Consider the following 19,239-nt stretch of genomic DNA (forward strand, 5'->3'; position numbering starts at 1 on the left):
TTTCATCTTAATGTGACAAAAATTAGGAAATGATACGTTTTAAAAAAGGTGAAAAATGTCAGATTTTTAAGAGGTAAGCTGTAGTTGAAGCTTGGCTAGAAAATGCCCCAATCAGGCGTATTTTGAACTCTGGAAAGCTCAAGTCTTTCCAACTTTCTATGACATACTTAAATTGCTTTAAAAATACTTTAATAAAAATTGAGAAAATGTTTAAATTAAAATGAAAAAAAAAGAACCATTTAAAATAAACCAAGGAGTCAAATATTTAGGAATAAGATAGGGCAGTTCTGTTTGGTAGGTAGAAGGTAACTTTCACAGTAAGACTTTTCATGGGAACAGAATGGGTTGAGTGTCAGTCTAGGGAATCTTTCAGGCACCAGCCTCCCACGTGGTTATGAGAGAAAGACAAGAATTCACTGGCAAGTCACGTGAGCATGAAGGCATTATCACAGTTCAGAAGACATGGAGTGCGGATGAGATGCAATAATGGTTGGAGACTGTGGGGGCCTTGGAGAAGTTTCTGTCAGTAATTTTCTTCCAACTCTACAAAGGAGAGAAATTAAGGTTTAAAGTTGTCTTGAGATTATTTACCGATTTAATCCTAGGAGAAACTTCCAGTTAATGGAATTGAATAAACTCAAGTTTCTTTTGGAAGAGTGGACAGTGTGTGTAAAGCAGACACAGGAGATGGAATAAAAAGAACACTGGTGCAGATAGGGACTGGAAACACAGGGACTCCAGGGTGGGTGATCCCTTGAGGACCAGTGGTCAGAGTGGCGATACTGGGAGGGTAGAGGGGAAAGGGGGAACTGATTACAAGGATCTAAATATAACCTCCTCCGTGGGGGATGGACAACAGAAAAGTGGGTGAAGGGAGATGTCAGACAGTGTAAGATATGACAAAATAACAATTTATGAATTATCAAGGGTTCATGAGGGAAGGGGGGAGGGGGAGGAAAGGGGAAAAATTAGAAGCTGATACCAGGGGCTTAAGTAGAGAACAAATGTTTGGAGAATGATGAATGAAATGAATGTACAAATGTGCTTTATAGAATTGATGTATGTATGGATTGTGATGAGTTGTATGAGCCCCTAATGATTTTTTAAAAACATAGATAAAAGGGACAGCATTGCAAAGACAAGACTTCCTTTTTCTGACGTAGGAGAGAGGAAAGACCACCAAAGGTCTCACGATACTGCAAGAGAAGAATAAATGTGAGTCTAGCGGCTTTCCCCTACCCTCTGCAGAATGTAAGACCATTTCAACTGTACAGAAGGGACCAATGATCACAAAGGATTACAATGAGAATAATAATGAATTGCAACAGCCTCTGAAGACAACAAGAAAGGTACCTAAAGAGGTTTCTTATTCCTAAGGGAATAAGAAACAGCTTAGCTTTTTTTAACTTAGGAACTTTATACAATATGAAAATACTAAAGTTCTGCACATTTTTTGTAGTTGCTTTGTAAATATATATTTTTAATAATTTTATTAGAGGCTCACACAACTAACTCATCACAATCTTCAAATGTTTTTTTTTAACAAAAGTGATCTTTTACAGTGAATTTGCTTCATGTAATACCTCATTTGATTTCCTACTTCCATGAACATTGACTGCAGATTGAAGTAAAATGAAATCCTTGCAAATTGCCATATTTTTATCACGAAGAAGTACAGAAAGAATCCTGTCACTTCCTGTCTGCCACGTGTTATGAGTCATCCTCCAGTCCTGATGCTATATTCTTCCTCATATAATCTAGCTTCTCTTTGCTCAAGAGAGATTGAATACACTAAAAGGTTACCAACAGTCAATTCTTTCTGGTATGCCAACTTTGTACATTCCTTCCATTTCCCTGGATGCTTCCTATATAGTTCATTGTTTTTCCCTGATAATCCTTTACTATTTCAACTCAAAGCTGGAATATTTCCTTCAGTTTGAGAAATGCCAAGTGGTGTCCTATGTCTTCAGGACAGTCACAGAAATATATGCTAAGCTCTGTGAAGGACAGAGGACTATGTTCTCTAGCTATTTCAATATCTGCCATTCTAGAACCCAATCCCCTCCAGCGCAGTTAGTGTTCTTTAAAGACTGGATTCAACGGATGACATGGCCTCCAACTTTTCCCTTTTCTTTATTCCAAAATCTAAACGTGTTCTTGCTTATATCTGTAAGAATGTCTCTCCTCATCTCAATCTGATTACATTTAATGAGATCTATTATTTTGTTTCCATACTATATACTGTTTAGACCCACGTAAACACCACATAAACAATAATAAATGCTAGATTTCTCATTATTACAAGTTCTTCCCCTCCCTTTTAACACTATCTGGTCCCTTGATTTATATTCACCCATGTCATATTAGTCATTTTTTATCCTACTTGTCTCTGAGAGTGTAGCCAATTTTCCTCACACATTTCCTGAAATTTCCCTTCAGTACAATTTCCCTCATGTTTCTTTCTATTTTTGATGTCTAGATTCTTCCAAACATAATTAATCTCTACCTTCTTTCATCCCTATCCAATATGAAATATTCATTAAGATGGAAATGAAGATGTATAAGAAAAAGATGTATAACAATATCTTAGAACACAAAGAAACTTTCATTTGAAATAGTAGGAAACTAAAGGTCATGGATAAATTGTGTGGCTGAGCTAAATATACAACCAAGAGGTGTGACAAGAATCCAAATGATTGGAAATAATATGAGCCCTACACGTAAGGCTGGCGCTGCATTAGGGCCAGTGAAGAGGGCCTGCGGCTGTAGGTTTCTGTTACGTGACCATTAAGATTTTAGCCAAGCACTTTTCTCTGCATTCAAGTTGGTGGTTGTTACGTGCCATCAATTTGAGCCAGACCCACCGTGGCACCAGAACTTCCCCATAAGGGGTTTCTTGGCTTTGTGGAGGTGGACTGAGTACTTAATCAGTTGCACTAACAGCACTCATTTTGTGACATTTAAAACTACCTCATATACACTTTGTACTAGAGATCAGGAAAGACAGGACCAGGACATTATTTGTGCCGTTGAAAAGCTGAAGATATTTTCTTATTTGGAAGTATCCTTGAAAAAAATAGAACATTTACTTTTATAGAACAGAGAATTTTGGAGTAAGGTATTGTATTTCTTTAAGCTCAGTCATTACAATCCATCCAGGGTATTTTGTTTGTTTGTTTTTGCCTTAAAAGAGCACCTTCTTTCATTCTTCTTCACATTTGGATGAACACAACATTTTATTGAACATTTCCTGTTCTACTTACTAAATTCCTTTCTTCTGATAACAACTCTTTTGACTTTTCTTTAGTGAACCATATTCTCCCTATTTTTACTCTATACGGCTGGAGAGGTACTCAAGAAATGGGCATGTAATCTAAGCCTGGCCAATAGAGCAGAGTATCCTCCAGTCATAAGTAGTTCATAAAAGGGCATATAAATAGAAGAGCAAGCCTAGTTCAGTTACACTCACCCCAGTACCTTTTCATAACTGATAAAGAGCTGTGCTTCCACACCCACCCAAGTCTCCCCTGGGTTTGAATTCTAGATTTCAATCAGCTGGTGGGAGAAATTTTGTTTTTTTGGGATCAACATTTGATTGTGAATTGAATGAAGATTTACAGAGCAAACCCATTTTCCAGTTAATGTTGATGACAATAGTGCAATGGGTGTGTTCTTTGGTTTTTAACCAGATGCTGTGCAGATAGAAAGCTGGAGCCTCGTACAGTCTTCCTGCCATCACTGATGCTATAAAGGGAGGAGACACACAAAAACTGGGTCCTGATATTACTGGAATGCTTGGGTCTGAAGCCAAATGTAAAGAACATATTCACGGATTTAACATCATGACAATTGTGAGTATGGCACAGGGATGGGCAGGGTCTCATTCTGTGTACAAAAGGGCCCTAGGAGCTGGAATTGACTCAATGGCACCTAAGAGCAAGAACAACACACTTTATTTTGCTTAATCTTTGATGATAAGGTGCAGTAAACCACAGGGTGTAAAAGTGGTTTGATAAAAAAATATTTCTTTTGCATCCTACAACGTTTGCAGAAAGACAGTTCAAAGGGCAAGACCATGTTTTTAATCAAATTAAATATGGGATTTTAAATTTAACTCTGAGAAATACAAAATTGGCCTGAGATACACTTACTTAAAAATCCATTTACAAATTCTCCACTTCTATTTTTTTTCCTTTTTTTCAGAAGGGACTTTGCATTGGAGTTTATATGCACAGCAAATCCTAATCATTAAGTAGTACACTTTCAGTTAAAGTATCTTAATTATCTGCATCTGAAGGCATTCTTTAATTACAGGAGAAAACTAAATAAATGACTAACCCTTAAAAAGAATATTACTGGATCATACACCTGAATAATCGTGACATTAAAAACAAAACTAACAACTTCTAGTCTCAGGGAAATTATGAATACAGAAATAGGGCTGGAACCTTGTGGTGTTGGAGTAACATTTATTGTTTGAGTGCAAACTCGTTGTTTTAATGTATACAGAAAAATATAGATGTGTGTATGTTTACAAGCATCTGTCTGTTTCCTAGTTCTGTTTGCCAAGAAAGCCTATATGCCATGCCCCTCCAATAGCAAAACACATGTAATACACTCATCTTGGGCTCTAAATGCTATCTATAAAAAATTGAACCAGGGTTCTTAAGAGACATGACTATTTCCAAGAATGAGACTGGAAAATATTAGACTGTTTAAAAAATGCTCAAAGATTAATGGTAACGTGTCAAAGAAAGACACAGGATTTGTCTTGAAGGGGCTCTGATTGGTCAAGAAAAGGGTAATCTGAAACCCAAGAAATAAAATAAAAATCCTCACATCTACCTGATATGAATAACCAGGGAGAGAGAAAAGCACTTCATTATTACAGAAAGCCAACTAACACATGGAGAAGAGGGGATAGAATTAGAAAATAGCCACTTGGCAATCAACCTAATAGTGAATTATTTAAGCCAGAAGAATCAATGATGCCAAAACTTGTGGGTAGAAGCCGTGGAGGAAGAGAATATTTACTGTAGCCTCCACTTATGTCTCCCTAAGTTAATAATTATAAATGTAATTCTATGGTAGAGAGAGCTGACAAGTAATACCTTAACCGCAGTACTACAGTTAAATCATCATATGCCTCCTCAAAAGATTCAATGGAGAAAACATAAAATTATTTTTTTTGATGTTCCTGCCAAAGATGCAAAACTCAAATTTAATGAGGAAACACCAGATAAACCCAACTTATGAGACATTCTGCACACAACTGGTCGCATTCAACAAAATTGTAAAGCAAAGAAAGATGAAGACAAACTGAGGAACGATTCCATACTAAACAAGGAGATGAGAGAGCTGAATGCAAAAAAAGATCTGGAGTTTTTGTTATAAAGGACATTATTTGGACAACTGGAAAAAACCTGAATAAAACCTGCATATTAATGAATAGTATGTCTAAGCTATTATCTGCTCATTTCTGATAAGGTCTTCGTTTTTCAGAAAAACATGCCAAAGTATAAGAATTGACATGTCCAGAACTTATCCTCAAATGGTTCAGGAACAAAATATATAGGTAGAAAGAGAAAAATCATTAACAAATGTGATAAGATATGAACTTTGGGGAATCTGGGTAGATAGTACACAGGAATTCTTTGCATCATTCGTGCAACTTTCCTGTGAATCTGAAGTGAGTTCAGAACAAACCCTTAAGAGAAATGAATACAACAATATGAGAACAGCAAAATCAAAGCAAAACAAAAAGAATGACACTTTAGTACTCTTTGGAGAAGTAGTCTCTGGATGAGTGCATAAAGGGGCAGAGCAAGTGCCTCCTCCACACGTACTGCTTCCGTTTCAGAGGCACCATGTGCTTTCTAGAACGTTACTTTTCTCCTAATAAGTCACTTTCAACACATTACTTCCTATGTGCCTGTTCAGAATGATGTTCCCTCTCTCTTCTGGAAGAGAGAATGGTCAGCTTCCCAGCCACTTCTGTTCCCTGTTCTCACATCCTGCAAGGGTGAGCTGTGCCTGGATGCAGCGCGCACTAGCAAAGGGCACTGCTTTCAATGTTACTACTTGCCTCCACCTGTGCAGTCAAATGTCCATTTCAGATAGGTTGTTGGTTATCAGTTTGATGTGTCCAGCTCCTAACCTAACTCCTAGTGTTTCTCAGACTCTAAAGCAATGCAAAACCACTGATTTGATATCGGACATTCTTCTACTCACAGTACTTGGATCTAAAAATCCTAAATAAAGGGAGTAACCTAAACGCCCACACTACCAAAGAGCATCGCTAACCAAAACTCTCCTGTTTCTGTCTCTCATCCCTTTAACTTGGACCATATACCCGAGTCACAACGCCCCACAGAAGAAGGTCCTCCTATTTCTAGGTGGGAAGGCTTACATAGCTGACATGCAGATAGTGGACACGCTTTCCAGCTTAAAAGAAATGTATCTTGAACTGCTAGCCAGGTGTCATTTGAAAGGGAAATCTTGTATGAACTAGCAAAGGTCAATAAAAGAGGCAAACAGATATGAAAACTCTTCAAAAGCTTAGGAGCCAACTAAAATAATTTTGAAGAAGATCTTCCTACTGAAGCATATTACCTAGCAAATCAGGCTCTTAGGATTATTTGCTGAAATCAAATAGCCCATTGAAGACAAAACAGAAGCAACATCATAATTCTGTCTATTCTAAACAACTTCACTCAATAGATATTTAAACTAAAGAGACAGGTAATATAAATCACCAATGTTATTCGTTTCTAAAATTATGACAGTTTCCATCTACTTACTTGAGAAGAAAGATATTTCTGCCTTAGAATAATATAAACAACTGATCTAGTATGACTTCTGCTATACTACTCACACTTTTTAATTTTCCAGAAGTTGAAATTAAACTTAATAAATCAGGTTTATGGAAATTCAGGATTGAGGCCAGTGACAGCTGGGAAGGTACATTTGTAAATACCAGTGAAGGGATTCCTCTTGGGAAGATGAATATGGGGTCCATACAAACTGTCCTTTAGCTCCTACTGTCTCCCCAGACCAATCCTGATACAATGCACAGACGACTCAAACATTCACTACATTCCACTTTCACACAGTGAAACTTCCAGGTTTTCAAGGCAAGAAAGAAAAACCTGTCTAGAAGCATATAGAGACTAATGGCTTCATTTTTAACTTGTGCATATATTTACATGCCATTATTATGAAAGAAAAACACGATCAGTCAAACCACTGCTAAAAATATCTGAAGAAAATTCTGAGCGTGTTAGGCCAATAAATTGTGTGTCCAAGGACAGCAATTTAGCTCACTCACTCTCGTTGCCATTAAGTCAAGTCCATCTGTCTCATAGTGACCACGCAGGGCAGAGTAGAACTGTCCAGGTGTGTTTGCAATACATCCACTCTTTACAGGAATAGAGCCTCATCTTCCTTCCGAGGAGTGGCTAGTGGGTTCAAAGTGTCGACTTCGCAGGTAGCAATTCAACATGTAACCACTATGCCACGGGGGCTCCTCCTCAGCTCACAGGCACAAGGTTTTGATGTACAACTTACTGGCTGGAGCAGTTACAAGAGCAAACCGAGGTATAATTAGTGTACCAAATACATTCGAAATAATTCAGTTTCCTCAGAAAGGGATTAATCTTATTGCCGATTTAGTGGCTATAGAATGGTTGTAGAAGTTCAAACTGTATTTAGAATGTATTAGAACATAGAATATGTTTCTATTATAATATACTTAAACTACAATATTTTACTTTATTTTTAAGTCTGTTAATCTACAGAGAATGCATGTTTATGGTATACTTTCAAGTGAAATAAACTACATATTTCCTCAAAAACAACTCTTTTTGTTATTGTTAAATATTACAGATTGCCAAAAAAAATCTTTCAAAATATATATACTCACTGAATTGGCATTTGTTGGATTTGGCCAAGGTCTGCCACCACCTGGACCCCTAGAAGACAATATGACCAAATGACTATTAACATATGCTTTGAATGTTAAACATAAGCAATAACAAATCATAAAATGTTAATATTTCTAATTAGGATACCATGAAGTTGTAGTTCAGAAATGGAATTACTTTTTACAATATTTTCATAGTGTTTAAATTTCTGAAATCAAAATTTTATTATATTAAGTAGCTTTCTTACTCAAATTTTTAGTAATTACTTTTATTATTAATATTTCTATTTTAATAATAATTTGATGATCATAATAACCATTAAAAATGCAGTTACTATAAAGTGGTAATTATACCCATGTATCTAAATCATCCTATAATATACTTTTGGAGTAAAAAGCATTAATTATCAAACATAAGCCACAATTTTATTCCATCAATGTGATCGTCAACATTGTTTGTTTCAAAGTGAAATTATTTGTAATATATATTATAACTTGCTCTTACCAAGTTAAAAATACATAAGTGTGTATAACAGGGATCAAACATTTGTCTGTTTTTCAGAATCCACATCTATACTCACAGACTATCAGACATACCCCTTATTTTATATAGAGAAATAGCAATCTGTCCTCCAGCACCAATGATGACTTAGTTTCTATGCAAGAATCACGTTTCTTGTTTTCAAAATCTGAGGTCAAGATGGTGGCCAGAGCTGATACTGGAACAAGCAGAGGGTAATGTATGCTAGTAGTTTACTTAAGTTTAGGGCATAGGAAAAAGCTTTGCATTCCATAACTGACAAAGACATAAGGAATGCCCAATTAAATGAATGCCCAATTAAAGTTTAAAAAGATCGCTTATTCTCATGCTTCAGAACAAAGTGTACCTGACCACATACAACCTCATGACAAAGCAGACTACTATTACTTGGTCCTCTGTAAAATGAGTCACTCAAAATTTCCTCTTTTTTAATAATAATGAGATAATGAAATATTTTAATTAAGAAAACATTTTCCCTGTTTCTCATTCTAGAGACTAAAAATCTGCCGAACTTACTGTATATACTTGTGCATAAGCTGAGTTTTCAGCACATTTTAAATGCAGTTTTTGTGCTAAAATTAGGTGCCTTGGCTGATATTCAGGTTGGCTTATACTGGAGTATATACAGTAGTTATAGGTTGCCATGTTTGTATGGACATGAGGGTGTAAAGGCGAGCTGATGCAAGGCTGGCAGTTCAACCCCACCGACCACTCCAGAAGTGAAAATGAGGATGCCATCTCTTGTAAAATTTAGTTTTTGGAAACCAAAAAGGAGCAGTTCTGTTCTGTCCTATATAGTTGTAAGAGTCAGAATCCACTTAATGCGTGTGATTTTCAGTGGGGTATAAACTGCATGGAAAGGCATGAATCCCAACCGCAGGTTTTTTTTTTTTTCTGTTTTTTTTTTCCGTAGGTTCTGTTAGAGGAGTCCAAGTGGGAATTTTCTCCAGTTTGACTTGAGCTACAGCAGGCAAAGATTTGACTAGAGGCAACTGGACCAAAGATCACACAGGGAGAAGGCGAAGGGAGTTTATGTTGTCTATGGAAAGTGATGCTTCTCAAGACTGGCATTACTACCATAGTTTTACAGCAGTTTACTAGAATACTTTAGAAAGGTGCCCATCCCTCCACGGGCAGAAGCTAAAACAAAGGATTTGTGCTGCTCATGTAAAATATGTGGGCAGCAAAGCTTGATGAGTTTGCTGATAAATGGAACATAGCATAGCAAACACTAAATAGTGGGAAACATTTATCTTTAGACAGCATGAAAAATAACCCATATCCAAATCATGTCAAAACTTATAGGTCATTGTTATGTAGATAATGACCTCATAATTTTGAAATAATAGTCTAAATACGAACTGTTTAAATATTATATATTAAAATAATATAAAATATGTAACTTCTATACATTTTGATGGCAAAATATTATATAATGTTAAGTTGAATTTTAACATAATAGAACATATTAATAGTTCATATTGATAAATAAATTCCCTCCTTTATTATTATAGTTTTTAAGCCCATTTATATATCATATTTATATTTTTATACTTACATATGTATTAAATAGCACTGAATGAAGTCTAGATTTTAATAGTGAGTAGTTCTGTCATATCAGTTATTTAAGCTCAGTAATTCCCATTTGTTTGAGCGTTATCAAAAAATAATTGTTAGTTTTGCATGAAAATTTCTATATAAGGTTAATTTGATTAAGAATCAAGTTAGCCTCATTTAGACATCAAGAAAAACATGACATTTAAAAGAAGACTGCAAATATTGTTAGGAATTATGCAGATGATAAAATTAAAGCAACAATCACTAACAAAGTAGGATAGCTTAATTAATTAAACCTTGGATCCTCTGTAATTCATATAATTTTATTTCAAATAATAACTATCAAACCTTATAGTTCTAGAGAATATGATATAAAGCAAGAAGACTTTGAAATTTTTAGAACTTTTAGTGTCTATAAAGAGCAGGCTGTCAAACTTGAATTCAAAATACCTTAATATTGAATTCCTATTTTTTGAAATTTGTACTTAATATAGAAATATATCAATAGTTTTTAAAAATCCAAACACACTGCCATTGAGGGAATTCCGACTCACAGAGATCCCACATAGGGTTTCTGCAACTATATATCTTTATAGGAGCACACAGCTTCCCCCTTTTCTTGGGTACCACTGAATGAGGTGAAGATTTTAACAGTGGTAGGCTGGCAGGTTGGAACGGCTGACCTTGAGGTTAGCAGTACCATGCATAACTCAAAGTTTCCTTTAAAAAATAATATATCATGTACGTGAAAGCACTTATATAGTGGTAATACTTTGAAAGCCTGTAAATACTTTGTAATTCTACATTACACCATTTAATTTGACACTAATAATATATATTAACCAAATGAAAGTAACTTATTGATATTAAGCTTTTACTTACAAAGATATCCGTTATAAAAACAATAACAGTATATTTAAATTTTAAAATGACACTTTATGTGTAGAGCGTGGAAATGTAAAGGTTATCTTAAAGAGCCATTTGCTTTTGAGGAGCCAATTTTCTTAGTAGCAAAGTCATCAAAATTTGGTTGCAAATGGCTAATAGTGATAAATGCTATAGCGATAAAGTTGTCAGTTAAAATACTGTACTCAGTTACTTTAATGATGAGGGTTGGGTATTTTTAAAATTATTCTTGAAACTTTTATGGGAAACGATAAAATTGACAAGTTAAAAAAGTGGAATAAAATATGATTCTCTAGAAGACCTGGCCTGACCCATCATACACGTATATTTTATGTAGACGGTTAAAAGGTTAACACACAGCTTAAGGTAACACCATTCCAATACCCTTTCTTTTGGATTTTAAGTTGGCCAACCTGTAAGTACATGACAGGAAGAAAGTCACAAATATATTACAGTTAGACGTATTTATCTTGCACCTCATAAAACTTAATTTTGTTTTAAAGATGGTTAAATTCACTTTACTATAGTGAACATCAATAAACACTACTTTGTTTACAATAATGCATCTAATGTTTTCTTGCTTGTTTCTTGAAAGTCACTTTTGGAGGGTTAATACCCATACTGAGTTCTCTCTGGCTGTACCATCCCTTGTATGGAACGTTCCCTGCTAGAGGGTGTATCCATGGAGATGTTTATATTTCCACTGTTCTTGAAGGAATGCTAATTTATAGGAAATAAAAATGGCATAAAGTTCTAAATAAAAGGCTACAATAACAAGTCATGGAAATCTGAGTCTGTGAGGCTTAGTGACTAATTAAAACTTTTGGTTTGTTTGCTATACAAATAGCAAATTATTATATACTTTTAAAGAAGTACTTGAGTACACTTAAGGAACCCAAACAAAAATACCAACAAGAATAAGCATTAACAATTTCAGCTGCATTTTTAATCTCCTCTAGGATTTAAATAAATTTGCATATGATAACGTTTATGTGAAATTAGAACTAGACAAGTTCTTAAGCATCAATCTGAGCACACCAATGGTCACATGAAATATATATACATATACACACAGGCATTGTTTTCCCTCTACTGGCAAAAACAGGTTGATTTCAATTGGCTATACAGTCAGTCATAATTCTGAGTTTGCATATATAGAACTCTGACATTAGTAAAAAATATTCATTTTTGTAGTAACCATTATAAAAGGCTAAGTAATGAAGAATTTAAGCAGTCTGACTTTATGTCTGCCCATTTTTGCTCTGAGAATGAAAATACATGGTAGGAAAATTTCAATGATTATTTTTTCCCTTGGTTTGTTAAGTTTTGAGTCTGGATGGTATTCACATGTTACCTATATTATATTTCAAGCAAAACTGTTTTCCATGAAAATAGTTTTGGAAACTTGAAAAAATAAACTCTTTGTACTTTAAAGAGACAATATCATAGTTTACTTCCTAATGACATTAAACGATGGCAGAGTCATTTAACTTGCTATGTAAGTAACCGGAACATGGACTGGTAGAAAGCACACTCGGGGAGGGGAGCCACCATCCCACATGGAACACTTCTCTCATCTGTGCTGTTTTCCCTAGAATTCCTCATGCAACTGATCCTGTGGTGAATTCACATGTCACCAACAATCACCTGAGAACCATGTCACCTCTGAAGTCAAGCTAGGTGATGAAAATGAAAGTCCCCTAACAAATTTTATTAGCTGGACTGATAGAAACAAATGAGTCTCCTTTGATTTGAAAAGGCATTTTAGCGTATTCATTATCTAAGTGCATCATACATTTTCAAAAGAAAACCCATCTACCATCAAGGAAAGTTTGAGGTGGAAGATTCTCCAGAGACTCCCTCCCATGCTAACAATGGTTCTGACCAAGCAGACGTGTAGATATGCATGTATTTTAAGAGCTAATTTAAAATGCCACTCTCAGTGTGGTCGTTAGAGGATTTTATGTCATCTGGACACTCCTGGCTACAGGTACATTCAGATCTGTCCATCAGATCCCTGCCTGATGCTGTCTCTTTGCCCGTAGGGCCCTCTAATAAGAAGGATCTTGGAAACCTTGTCCTCTCTGTGTCACCCCACCTTGCTTCATGCACAGGCTACGTCACTGACCCTGGGGTTACCAGTGCCCCACCATGTTTCCACCAACTTTGGATCCACATGACACTGCACCCACTAGTCTGAGATTTTCCTGAAATCTGAATCATTGCATGTGGTTGCTATTTAACCTGAGTTGGACTGGGCTGGGATGCTTGCTTGATATAGAATTATTTCTTGATACAAAGTTATTTCTTGTACATATAAGGGTCACTGGATTTGTTTCTCTAGTCAACCCAGCCTAAAACACTCAATAATTATAATTATTTGCTAAAAGGAAAAGTTATCTACTCCTTTGGTGAAATTGCAGACATAGCGTTAGCATCTATTAGAGAGGTGCTTATTCCTAAGATTCATTTCTCTGGTGACTTAACAAATGAAACATGGCAAAAATTACAGGCTAAACGTCGGCATTAGGAAATCTGAAAGTGATAGCTAGATGATAGATAGGTAGTGGGCTGGGGAAACAATTCCAAAGATTACAATGCAAGAGAAAGAAGAAAATCACAGAGCATATATTATGAAAACGGGACAAATTCTGTAGTTCAGATTTAGTTCATTTTTATGATACACAGAGATTTAAGAACTCAGTTTAGTGTTGTTTTAGTACATAGACAATATACCACTGTACTGGAAAGGCTAATAGATAATTGTGCTTACATGTTCATTCCAGGCATTCCAGGGCCACCTAAAGCATTCAGTGGGGGTCTCATTGCACCTCCATAGTTCTGTAATGATAACCAAGGGTCAGACTACCACAAAACAAAAAAACAAAACCAAAGAGGAGGGGGGAAAGAAAGGAAAGCAGGTTAATAACTTCCCTACATAACTCCTGACTGGATAAGGCCTGTCCAATTCATTCTCTGACGGTTCCATTCTTCTACTTTTGCTACTATTTTAACAATTGCTTCTGTTTCTTTTAAGCTCTATGTGTATATGTAAGATCATTGGAACATATTAACTGGTACAGCTATAATGATAACATTCAACAATAGTTATTTACTTCCTAATGTCTGGGACAATAGTGAACTTCTCAAAAAAATTAATAAATCCCAAACTCTGTTTTCAAAGGAAAGATTAGTCAACATGTTTGAAATTGTTATATCCTTAAAACACATTAAGAATAAAATAGGTGAACATAACATAAGAAGGTTGAATATAAACTCTATGAAATGCCACACAGAAATACACTAACACACAAATACAAAAACTATATGAATTAAAGTATGTACAAGATGTCAGAATGAATTACATGACTTAATAGGCTTCTGCAAACATTTGTTATATGTATTCAAAGGATAAAAACATTGTAATGTTTTTAAGATGCATATATTAAATTTTCCCTAAGTTGTGAGAAAATTAATTTTATTATCATGTTAATATATTTTGACATTTTCAACCATTTTCCCATAGGCCTGCCAGATGCTGCTATTCTTCTAATCTTTCTGGTCATTTCTTTTTATTTTCCTTTGTTGGCAGCTTTTATTTTGTTAGCTCTTTAAGTGTTGCTTTCCCCCAAATCCTATCAACAGTATTCTTTTTAATTAAAAACTCCTTATAAGTAATCTTTCTTGCTACTGTGGGTTTAACAATTGTAAGTTCTAAATCCCAAATCTTTAGTTACGTTCTTTCTCCTAAGCTCCTATTAGATCACTCAAAAGTAGACCTTCTGGATACCACTCCATGAACATCACACCTAAAAGTAAACTCAACATGATCTTCTCCAGAGTGGTTTTGACACTGCCTTCTTCAGTCAGCTGACGATATCATCTTCTACACAATTAAAAAAAACAAAAAATAAACTCACGGCCCCCGAGTTGTGTCTGACTTACAGCGAACCTGTAGGCCAGGGTTGAACTGCCCCGTGGGGTTCAGGAGACTTTGACTCTTCACGAGCACGCAGCCTTCACCTCCCTCCCACACTGGCTGGAGGGGCTGAGCTGTTGGCACCTGTGGTGGCAGCTCAATGTATATTCCACTTTGCCGCCAGGGCTCCTTTCTACGCAATGGTTCAGGATAAGAATCTCCGGGAGACCCTTGCTGTTTCCAGCTCCTCTGTCAATTCCCGTATGTGGTCAATCACCACAGTCTACCAATAGTATTTAGTATTTTCTTTCTGTCACTAAACTGTCATTTACTGTGGTTATTTCGCCATCTTCATTTGTCTTGCTAAGTCTATTCTCCCCCTTTCACTCTATTCTCCATACTGACACCAGTTTTACCCTTAAAGCTTAGTTCTACTTATGTCCCTTAGAAGCCATGATGGTCCAAAGTGCCTATTAAATAAAATCACTAATTAAATATAGTCCATGCTGTTCAGCATGGCCTTATGAAGTTATTCATAGCTCAAACAGCACACGATCTTTACTGTGCTCACTTCCTACAATTCTCATTTTCTTCCTCCAATCTGAACTACACCCTCCTACCTCCTGGAGTGCATGGTTTCAGAAATATCAAATACACATTTAAACTACTGTTGACTCATCTCCACTGACCTTCTGAGTCGTAACTGCTAAAAGGATAAGGAAATATTCGATGAGATAAGGCCTCACTCAAGAGTAAGCCATGGTTACTATAACCCCTGATCTAGCTGCAGGCTATTTTCATGCGTTCTTTACTTCTATTTTAAAGAAATCTTAAAGATCAGGATTTTTGTTTTCTATGAGCTTTCACAATGGTCTCTGTAAACATCTGAGCCACCAGTTAAAGGGCTAGCTATTTCCTTCGACCTCTGGATCAAACGTGGTGGCAGCAGTGGAAGCGTTAGCAAGGTGTCGGAGAAGAAAGCAGCACTGGGAACAACATCTGTGGGAGAAGTCTCAAGCAGTAACTGCCCTCACTGTTGGCCGCAGAGGACCTGCCTTCTGTCCCGGGCATCATACCTTTTCTTACAGTCACAGACACAGAGGGGCATTGGTTTGAATCTCTATGGCCGCTTTCCTTTCTCCTCTGCCCCGTTTTCTCTTGTGTGATCTCGGGCCATGATTCTGTCCACCTTAGTTTCCTTATCTATAAAGTTGTAGTATCATCTTCCTTATAAGACTTTTGGAAGATAAAAATGAAATAATAAAAAACATCTATTATAGTGGTTGGCACAGCAAGAAAAGTGCTTGATGCGCAAAAATGGTAGCAGCTATTGCTTATTACTATAAATTAGAAATCTATTTAAACGATTCCTTACCGCTTTAGCTTCTCATGAGCCTCCGTCCCAAACAGAATAGCGTTCTTGCTCATCTAATGAATTCATGATAGCGTGTGCGTATTTCTATTCAGGACTTTATTCTACTGCATGTTTTTTCTTCACAGGTTTGCCTTTTCTGCTAACCTATAAACCTCTTGAAGACAGGAACCTTGTTTTCCACATGGGCATATGAGGGGGCACCCAAATAAACCTGGAATTTCCCCCCTCCCACCAGCTATGTATTTAAATATTTTTACAAATCAACCTTATCACCTGCAAAGTATTCTCCATTACACTTAATATATTTGTCAAATCTGCGATTCCACACTTGTTAACATTTTTCAAACTCATCTGTTTGGATGGCTGACAGCACCTCCCTTGTTTTTTTCTTCACCTCTTCTAGGTTCTCAAATCGCTGTCCTTTCATATCTTCTACATTCGCAGCAACAAAATGAAGTCACATGGAGTGAGGTCAGATGAGTAAGGTGTGTAGGTCAAGAGAAGCATGCTGTTTTTTTTGCCCAAAACTGGTGCACTGAGATGGCGTGAGCAGGTATATTCCTGTGGTGGCAAAACCTGTGCCCAATTTGCCATGAATCGGACCTTTTGTGTCATTGAAGGTCAAGATAGTCCAGATAACTTCACCATCTATTCGATGGTCTGTCCTTGGTCTTCCAGCACAAGTGAATGAATTTTATTGACATTTTCATCCATTTGGGAAGTTGCTGGATGTCCTGAACAAGGTTTATCATTAACTGACATTTCTGTGGCATTTCTCACAAGCAAGAACCAAAATTTCTCAGCTGCACACTGTTCTCTAAAATCAGCCATCACAAAAAAGAAGGTTCAAGCAAAATAACTTTTCTGAAAAAATTCATTGTGACCACAGAGAACCTTCCTAGGTGACACCACTGGGTGCACTAACTCAGAGTGAGTTGTTGGACGCTTGCCTAGTACTATGAAAGCTCGGCCCAGCGTAGCTTTCGTCCAGCTTTTTGGTGGTACCCCCTCGTATATACCCAGTGCTCAAGTATGCTGGCTGGCACTCAGTAGGCTTGATGGATTAATTAAACTGAATTATCACATGAAACGAGTAAGAAAAATTTCAATATATGACAAAACCTTTAGCGGTCAAGCCAATCCCTATTCATAGTACCTCTATAGGGCAGATTAAAATTGCCCTTTAGGGGTTCCAAAGCTGCAATTTTTATAGAAGATGGTGTACACCCTGGAGTAGCTTGCAGGTTTAATTACCACCTTCCTGGTTAGCAGCGGAAAGCTTAATCAACAAACCCCCAAACCCACTGTCACGGATCAATCAGGACTCACAGCCGTCCTGTGTGACTGAGACTTGCCCTACAGATTTTTCAAGGTTCAGTCTATGTAGTAGACAGATACATCTTTATATGGCAGAGTGGCTATGGGGTTCAAACCACCAATCTCTTGATGGGACGTTGCACACTTTGACCACTGTACCAAGGGACCCTGAGAGATTGAGACAGATTTACAAAAATCATTTTGTCAAATAATTTCAGAAAAAATAAATGAAGGAGATAAGAAAGAATAACAACGGGCTTTCTAGTGGTAAGAACAAAGGCAGAATGAAAGAACGAATTTGGAATTACTGAATTTTAAAGCTGATGGTAACTATACAATTCCATCTGGCCTAATCTCTCTCGCAACGCAATGATCCTGACAAAGTGGCTGTTCAGAATCTGCTTGGGAAGTATTTTTTCCATGATTGGGTAGTTTAATTCCTAGAAAGTTCTTCCTTAGAGTGAGCTGAACTCTGTCTTCCAACTAGGGTTTGAAAATAAAGACTCTGTAGTCCTTGCTTGCCTTGTAGGAGAGCCCATGATATATCTCACCATTTCACCAACCTAGTTTGGAGATTAGTAGAGGGGCCTACCTGTATATATGGTTTACTCTTCCATCTTTCTAGAGCAGCGGTTCTGAACCTCTAAGTCACAACCCCTTTGGGGGTCTAACACGACCCTTTCACAGGGGTCGCCTAAGACCATCAGAAAACATAAATATTTCACAATATATAATTACAGATTGTTTTGTGGTTAATTACTATGCTTTAATTATGTTTAATTGTGTTCAATTTAAAAATAGTTTTAATTTTTTAATTGTGTTCCATTTGTAACAATGAAAATATACCCTGCATATCAGATATTTACATTACGATTCATAACAGTAGCAAAATTACAGTTATGAAGTAGCAATGAAAATAATTTTATGGTGGGGGGTCACCACAACATGAGGAACTGCATTAAAGGGTCACAGCATTAGGAAGGTTGAGAACCACTGTTGTAGAGAAACTAGCACTAATTGGGTAGTTTAGGTGAAACTTTTATTTTATTTTTTTTAATAAAAGGTAATTTTATTGGGGGCTCATACAGTTCTTATAACAAGAGCCTAATTTTTGTATAACACTCACTATACCTTAGAATATTTTAGCTAATTATATCTTTTTATAAAAGCATGTAAAAATTATGAATACTATAGGGAACACTTTTTTCTTGATTAAAAAGGACATTTTTTTTCTATTAAGAGAATATCAACTTTAAAATCATACACTATCATTGTAATTAGAGATAAAATAAAGGGCTAGGGAAAACATCCCAAGATTCAAGGGAATATTTTTGTTAATCTATATAATAAATATTAATTACATGTTCACTATGTTTCCGTGTGTTGTTTGCTTAAACAGGCATTATCCAAAAATCTATTAGATTAGCTATATTTCTTTGTTCTAGGAATTGATTTGTTCTAATAGGTAACTACTTTCCCTTTTTACATTAATCTTAAACTCAGAAAATGACAACACTAGTATGTATGATAAAAAAGATGTGCACTTTGTGCATAAAGCCAGAAACAATATTCCGGAGACTGTACAATTCAACTACAATAAGGCAGATGGATTTTGCTCTGGGGTAACATCTGTATGATTAAATATCTGTTATCAGACTTGTTTTTCCATTATCTTTCAAGAAACAGCTAACCTTTATCACAAA

The 19,239-nt window shown here is 36.2% G+C and overlaps 1 protein-coding gene across 3 annotated transcripts in view; it reads right to left on the reverse strand.

Annotated features, from left to right (window-relative positions):
- SSBP2 (single stranded DNA binding protein 2) overlaps positions 1–19,239 on the reverse strand; it is a 316,310-nt gene that overhangs the window by 36,431 nt on the left and 260,640 nt on the right. For all 3 annotated transcript variants that reach the window (XM_075541237.1, XM_075541238.1, XM_075541236.1), the window contains 2 exons: positions 13,699–13,766; positions 7,922–7,970 (listed from right to left, as the gene is read on the reverse strand). In XM_075541237.1, coding sequence (XP_075397352.1) covers positions 7,922–7,970; positions 13,699–13,766 — 117 coding nt within the window. The remainder of the gene's footprint in view (positions 1–7,921; positions 7,971–13,698; positions 13,767–19,239) is intronic.

The sequence above is a fragment of the Tenrec ecaudatus genome, chromosome 2 (assembly GCF_050624435.1).
Source record: "Tenrec ecaudatus isolate mTenEca1 chromosome 2, mTenEca1.hap1, whole genome shotgun sequence".
In the NCBI taxonomy this organism is placed as follows: domain Eukaryota; kingdom Metazoa; phylum Chordata; class Mammalia; order Afrosoricida; family Tenrecidae; genus Tenrec; species Tenrec ecaudatus.